General features: G+C 49.2%; 1 protein-coding gene across 1 annotated transcript; it reads right to left on the bottom strand.

Moving 5' to 3' along the window:
- Positions 1 to 1,439: 1,439 nt before the first annotated feature.
- Positions 1,440 to 5,535, bottom strand: LOC123072232 (uncharacterized). Its single transcript, XM_044495801.1, has 2 exons — positions 4,252 to 5,535; positions 1,440 to 1,772 (listed from the first exon to the last, which is right to left on the bottom strand). The coding sequence occupies exons 1-2, from the start codon at positions 5,424 to 5,426 to the stop codon at positions 1,760 to 1,762; spliced, it is 1,188 nt and encodes a 395-aa protein (XP_044351736.1). The 5' UTR covers positions 5,427 to 5,535; the 3' UTR covers positions 1,440 to 1,759.
- Positions 5,536 to 7,659: the final 2,124 nt, after the last annotated feature.

Here is a 7,659-nt window from a genome sequence, read left to right as displayed (position 1 = left end):
GTAAAAACATCGTGTCCCTTGTCTCCTGTTACCATCCGCCTAGACGCACAGTTCGGGACCCCCTACCCGAGATCCGCCGGTTTTGACACCGAAAGTTATCCTCGATGACAGTTTACTGCGCCAGTCTTTTACACGATCCCATCTCCTTCCTCAACTATGTCCGGGTGCACCACTGCACCTCGTGGGACCCTCGCCGTCCGATGGCTCAAGGGTCATGCACAGCTCTGGAGTATAGTGGGCACCGGTGTCGATGCTAGTGTAGGTCAGACTAGGACATCAACCAGCCCATGACTCGTTCTTTGGCTGGCATAGAGCACCATGGAGAAAAGGATATGAGGAGGAAGAAGAGATCGAAAGAATATGTGGGGATGATAGGTGGGACCCTTGTCCACCTAGGTATGCCATGTCATCCTATGTAGGCCCGGGTGGTCAAATTCACTATTAAAATGCTAAAAGCTGTGAATCAGTGTTATGTGTTCAACCCTGCCCCAATCTTCATGGTTTTCTGTGACTTTCGTCAAAGATGATTGTTCCTTTGATACCATAGCCCAACATATGGTGGTCTTTACTCATCTTTGTTGCCAAAGCCGCGAGAGCTCTTAAAATCGACATCGAACTCGCTGCCAACCGCTAATAAGCCAACCCGTTTGTCTTCTTCGTAGTTCTTAGGGTCCACAAGCTTCCGAGCCATCTCTATCTTTTCGTGGATGGGCCGCCACCTTCTTCACCACTTCATACTTCGGTCTCTGATCATCGTCCATATCATCAATGCCAAACCGTTGAGTACAACTCTTCTTCTGTTCTATAGCATCAATGGTGCGTCCTGTGGGCCTTGCATTCATGATGGTTGGGCTAGACCGATTTCCCATCCGCCGGCCATTCAGGCTGATGAGATCATATGGCCCGTACAACGGGATGTCGCTGGACGTGCCTCAACTTGTTAGGTTCGACAATAGTAGGTTGATGCTCGACCAGCTCTACAACAATGTCGGCACAACGGCAAGGACCGTTGGCGGTCAGCTGCGCGGATGAGCACCGGCGAGCCACCGACATGGATTATATGGGCACCGGGCACCAAAGAACAGCTTTTGGTCGTGTGAATAGTGTTAGCCCGTTCACGCATCACACAGGCCCGTGGGCCTAGGTCTTCTGGCTCAGATTATAGGTCATGTCTCTCTTGTATTTCGAGACTTCTGCAGAATTGCCACTCTTACCTGATGAATTCACCTGACCCTACTGGCTAGTGCTGCGGGTTCATCCCTCTACAAGTACAACAAAGTAGTTATTTATTAGTGAACCAGCACATGTGCCATGTAGATTAGACAGAGTGTGGTCAACGGAACTTTCTTTCACTTTTACATCAGAGCAAGCGACACCGATTCTGCAATGGCGAACAATAAGGCGCTTGTCCAAATGCAAGCAGTGGAACCACGCAAGACTTCAACGGAAGTACTAGATCAGATTATCTAGCTACTCAACATACAAAATAAGACGCTTTTCACAAGTAGCGATCTGGAGTGGACAACACAAACAAACCAGGCGAGAGTGTTACACACTAACACTACTGATGCATACAGTACTAACCGACTGATGCCACATGACAGGAGTAGCTGCTCAAGTTACATACCATCCTAATCAATCCACTGCTAGTTAAAATGAACACGGTTAGAACTGCTAGTGAGGAAATGCAGCCCTGTGCTCTTCGTTGGTGGCACCCTTGTCACAACTCATCCAAAAGCTTTCCTCATATCCTCGTTCTTCAAGTGGCATCCCTGTTTCAGAGAAAACCGAGCAAGGAACCAGATAGAGGAAATTAGGCATCAGGATGTATTCGGTTTGCCACTTTAACTTTAAGCATCAAAATTATAAGATGGGCAAACAAGATGAGTGGCTAGTCCGACGATAGTAAAATGTTTAGTGCGCTTAGAAAATTAAAGCGGTGAATTTGGTCAAGCAATTTAGTTTTTTATTTCCAAAAGTTACAGAAGCACAGGTTAAATGCCTTGGACAAGAATGTCATATAAAAGGAAATTTTCACTGCGATGTATCTGAATCACAATTAATGAAGAATCTAGAGAGAACCATCGTAAAATCTACTACTTGTGTCTGAGAAAAAGAAGATACAATCCACTAGGCAACACTCGGAAAAGAAACAAGTATTAGCAATCCCATACATAGTTTGTGGTTCACAGTTGAAAAGTAGGTTGTAGAAAATTACACCATGATTATATTTAAGAATTATGAAGCTAAAATTCCAGGCTTGATGGGTTCCTGACTTTCTGTGCAAGAAAGCATAGGTGGTCAACATGATAACAAATTAACAAGGCTAGGCATCTTTCAGCTCCAAATCCTCTTATACATGATGTTTTATACTTTTGTAGGTCCAATTTGCAATTCTGCATTGATAGTTCAGTAAAGGGAAGACTAGGGGTGCAGAGCGGCGCCTGATCCAGCCCGCTCCATAGTCAAAATTAATTTTCGTTAGTTATAACTGCTCCGCTCAGTTTTAGTTCAATCTGAACTAACTCTCTACTTATGCAGGGCTATGCGGGATGCCCGCTTGCATCCCTAGGGAAGACCAAGTTCAGGAAGCATGGCTTCTGGTGGCAGCACAAGGTTCAACAGAATCAATTATTCCATAGTAGTGTGCCATAGTCTGATACTCCAGTATACGTCTAGCAAACAACAACAACCATCACAAATCATGTGTAGTTTTGCAACTAATAATGAGCCCATTGAAATATTACTAGCTTCGCTGAAACCTATTAAGAGTGATAATATATGGGTGATAGTTGGATTCAGAAGTATTTAGCCATCCGAGTAGCATCAGGTACATAAAAGTCCATTAGAGGTCCACCATGGTAGCATTCTAAAAGAAGATTTCTGTAATCTTATAGCGACTAAGGCTGTGTTTGGTTGAGCTTTTGCAGCCAACTTCTGGCTTTTGGAAGCTATAAGCTAACCAAAGGGGGAGAAAAGAGAAGCAGAAGTTGCAAAAGCTAGTGCTTCCCCGTAGTGTATTTTCGCAGCAGCGAAACCCCCAACTTCAGTCGTGCACTTTTAGTTGTCCCCTGGAAGTTAAGAAACAAACCTGCATCCATCCATAACTCCTACTTTTCTTTTTCTCTTACCTATTTACAACATCATTTGCAACGAACCCATTACACACCGACAACCACACGCAAGGGTACCTACTATGACCATAAGTAGACACCTTGCAATATTCCTCGGTATACAAGCGATTTCAAATCATCTTACATCAATCATTCACTAATGCCGCCTCTAGCATTGTTAAATGTCCTAGTAAATCAATACAGAAGTGATTTCAAGTCATCTTACATCAAGCTGACCAGTATTGTTTGATTTAAAGAATCAATCACATATGTAACACCAGTACACAGCTATACTAAATAGTGAGATACATGATGCACATTGCAAAACTATGTAAACTCTACAAGTAGACTATACAGATCACTAAGGCCTTGTTCGGTTCAGGAGTGTTTAATCCTCTGGTGGATTTAATCCTCTAGAGGATTGGGTGATCCCCCACCCTGCACCAAATCCCCTCGGGGAACACATACATCTCCACCGTGCAATCCATGTCAATTGTAATGCATTCGGTTAATCCCTTGCTGCAGATATATATATATATATATATATATATATATATATATATATATATATATATATATATATATATATAGAGAGAGAGAGAGAGAGAGGGAGGGAGGGAGGGAGGGAGGGAGAGGGAGAGGGAGAGAGAGAGAGAGAGAGAGAGAGCCAACCTGAAGTTCTTGTCGCCGGCGACCTCCTCTTCTCCGGCGTGAGGCGGCGGGGGAGATTGGTCGAAGTCCAGCTAGGGTTTCGGCCGGGCTCCATGGCTGTCTGGGTCGCCGCCGAGCTCGTGCTGCTTCGCTGTTGTCCCGACAGTTGAAAAGGGGAGAAGAAGGGGAAGGAGGAACCGCGCCGTCGCTATGTGTCTCCAGCGCCGCCGGCGTCGAAAGGAGGGAGGGAGAGAAGGTCGGGGCGAGAGAGGGGGGTCGCGTAACGTTTCGTGACAGGGTTTGTTTCCACGGGATGGACCGCGTGGGTCACTTCCCGGCGATTTCCACGGGGTTACGGGGGGATTTGGCCCAGACCGGGTCCAACCGAAGACGCATATAAGACAGAACGGGATCCAAACCAGGCCGGGGCTAAACCCACGCGGGGACGGGACTAAACGAACAAGGCCTAAAAGGGAAAAAGGCAAACCTTGCAGGACTGAGAGTAGGGAAAATGGGAGGCCAGCTCATCATAAAAGGATAGATATCACCCAAAGAATACTCATCTGCTGTCATCTCGCACACCTTACGCAGCGTCCTGCACTTGACATCCAAGTAGAGTGCATATTGATCCATCTCCAAGAATACATACTCATTATAGTCCCCCACATGGTTTATCCGGATACTAGTAAGCTCATCCTCAGGAAAACTAGCACACATTTCACTCAAGCAAATGGTGTCCACCAGCAGCCAATTGTCCCCATTGTGGAGCCAGATGTGAAGTTGAAGCTCTTTGATATGGATGAGATATAAAACAGAACCATCATCGGCCCGTGACAACACGGTGGCGCCTAGGCCAAAACCCACCCCGTGTGGGAGCTGAATTGTCGATAAGGTTGAGGATGTCAAATCCAGGACAACAATTGCATTGTAGGTCGCAACATAGATTTTGTTGTCAACGAGCACGCCTTTCGGACTAGATGGACGCCAGAGGAGGTCCGACGCCAACGTGAGATGTTTGTGCCAGGCAGCATCACCATTTCCCAACATATAAACATTTAACGTAGGTACCATGGTATCCAGGGCCTCCACCGTGACGTAAAAGTAGGACGACCCGTCCCCATCTTCTTTGGAGAAGAGTTGTGCCCAACTGTACAAAGAGGGCATTCTGAGATGTAATCCTGGGAGGACGGCCATACCTCCTTCATAGCGCAGCGGGCTGTGCACTGTGAATACAAGCTCGTAGGTGTCCAGGTCGAAGTTTCTGCGGCTGGTGAAGTTTAGGCGGCGGGTGAAGACGCTGCCGTTCGAGCAGCCCACCATGGTATCCCCTTCTTTTTTGGAGAAGGGTAGCCCCTCGCTGAAGTTTGCGCGGCGGACGACGGCAGCGAGCTCTGGGGGCTGAGGCAGTATGGGGAAGAAGCGTGCGGCGGCCGGATACCCCCACTCTACGATGTAGAAGCCGAGGAGTCTGGGAGGGTGGAGCTCGCGGAAACGGCGGAGCAATGCGCGGTCGGAGGCGTGGCTGAGCCAGCGCCTGCAGACGCCGGCGGCGCGGACGAGGCTGGTGGGGAAGCCGACGCGGACGATGATCTCCGTCAGGAGGTTGTCGTCGTCGAGCACCTTGGATACGCACGCCGGCGGCCGCCGCGCCTCGCCTTCCATCCTGTCCGGCGCCGGCGGCGGCAGCGCCTCGCCCTCCTTCCGTTTAGGGTTTCGGTAAGAAAGGGGATCGAGCTATCAAAGACTGGCAACCAAGGTCGATGGAGTGAAGCAGAGCCGACGGTGCAGTGAAGCAGAGCTGATGCCTCCCCATCCTGGCCATTGGACTGGCAACCAAGGCCCATCCAGGTCCAGCCCGAATTAACAAAAATAGGGCCTATCAAGCCCGTAACATCAATAAATGGTCAATCATCCCTCAAAAAAAAAATGGTCAATCATATCAACCAAGGTGCAGGAGGCAATTATGGTGCCGTTATTAGAGAGACCAACGAGTACAGTAAAGCTTTTAGTCACTGTGTCTGTGTGTTTAATTTTGCGGCAATGCTACATGTATAAACGATTTACAGGCTTTTACAGGATGATTAATCTTGATTGGTCAATAGGTGAATGGAGCGGTCCACCCTCCTAAAAATCAGGGGGGGGGAGAGGTTTGTGATTGGTTGTTAGATGGAAGGAGCGTGTAAAAGCGTGTAAGTCTTTGTATGTCTAGCATTTTTGTTAATTTTGAGCCTAGAGCTTCAAACTTTGAAGCCCGTCGATTAGCTAGATTTGTTTTTTCCCTTTCTCCTGGTGCACATGTGTGGTTGGGAGTGCCTCATGACGTGAACTCCATTCCTGTAAACATTATCAGTGTTCAATAAAGCCTAGCTGCTTTTTGCTCAAAAATTTTACCGTGTTTTTATGACCTAATTAAATGATGGCTAGCAACCATCATTCAGCGGCAAGCTTGGATCAATTGTTCATGTTTACATTAAGCGGGCAGGTATGTTTGGCTGGCGGTTGCTCCTTGCTAATGGTAAAAGTACACAAAGAGAAAGATCAAGTTTCTTCAACAAGTGCCTGTGTGTGGATCTCTACCTGCTATCTTTTTACTTCCATTTTTCTAATTTTGGTGCATTGCAGATTGGGAATCATTTGGCAACGGCGCACTGGCCAAAACTTCGACCGGTCGCGTCCACGAGCAAACGCGTCCAGCGACTCGCCTAGCGACACGTAGGATGGGGGGCCCGTCCACGTGTGTCTTCTCCCTCCTGCCTTTTCTCTTCTTCCTCTCGGTCATCTCTCTCTTCTTTCTCCCCGTTGCCATGGTCAACCCGTCGCCCGCGCCGGAGGCCTCCCAGGGGGCGCCGCCGTCATGGGAATCAGCCGATCTGGCCGCCCTCGTCCAGATCCGCATGCATCGGAGCTCTGCCTACTTCGTCGGATCCGGCCACGCCGGAGCTGCAACCAACCATGGCAGACTACACCCCACGGCGAATTTTTGCTGGAACCGGTTGTAGCAAATTCAATCGCCGGTGATAGCAAAAATCTACTACGATTGCAGCAAAACGGCGTCATCGTCATCGCGGGGGTCGCAACTGAGATAAGAAGTTTGAAGCTTTTTTCAATGCGGTTGTAACTTTTATAATTTTTTTTTTGAGAAAACAGCAGGAGCTCTACCTTTGCATTAAGAAGAATAGAATTGACCAATTTATAAGGAAAATTGGCCGAAAACCGATACATCGACACACACCAGCCCCGAGGCTACGTACCTAACGAGCCGACTCCCCTGTTGCCCAAACAACCAGAGTTGCCACTCCACCACACGACCCGGAGCCGCCACTCCGGCTTAAAACCACAAAAAACTCACACACGTCGGCCCCGAGGCCGCACTCCATACGAGTCGACGACTCTGCCGTGCACACGACCAGAACCGACATTCCACAACACAGGGGTGCTCTCCGGAGCCGCCGCTCCGACTTCCCCGCCGGCCTCGAGGCCACGCTCCACCTGAGCTGATGACGCTGCCGCCCACGCGACCATATCAAACACTCCACGACAAAGCTCTTCAGAGGTGCCGCTCCGACTTCCCCACCGGCCCCGAGGCCGCGCACACGCCTGGCCGACGAAGAATCCACAAAGCCACCCGAGCAACCGCGAGCTGATGAGGACCAGACCTCCAAGGCGTCGCCCCCAAGAGGGAAGCGACAAGAATGCTGCCGACACCCGTTCCGACCAAGGTCAAAACTTGGGTTTTCACCCGGAGAGCCCGAGACCAGGCGACAATGGTGGTGAAGGGGCTCCACGACGACGCCTCCAAGGAGGGAACGACGTCCGAGGACACCGTCGACGCCGACAACGACCGAGGTCGGGCTAGGCTTTCGCCCGGAGCTCACCAAATCCATCCTCACCGCAG

This window comes from Triticum aestivum, chromosome 3B (genome assembly GCF_018294505.1).
Source record: "Triticum aestivum cultivar Chinese Spring chromosome 3B, IWGSC CS RefSeq v2.1, whole genome shotgun sequence".
Taxonomy (NCBI): domain Eukaryota; kingdom Viridiplantae; phylum Streptophyta; class Magnoliopsida; order Poales; family Poaceae; genus Triticum; species Triticum aestivum.
Note: the sequence above shows the minus strand (reverse complement) of the source record. Positions and strands in the feature narration are given on the sequence as shown.

Coding starts and splice junctions, on each gene's coding strand:
- LOC123072232 (XM_044495801.1), bottom strand. CDS start 5,426: ATGGAAGGCGAGGCGCGGCGGCCGCCGGCGTGCGTATCCAAGGTGCTC.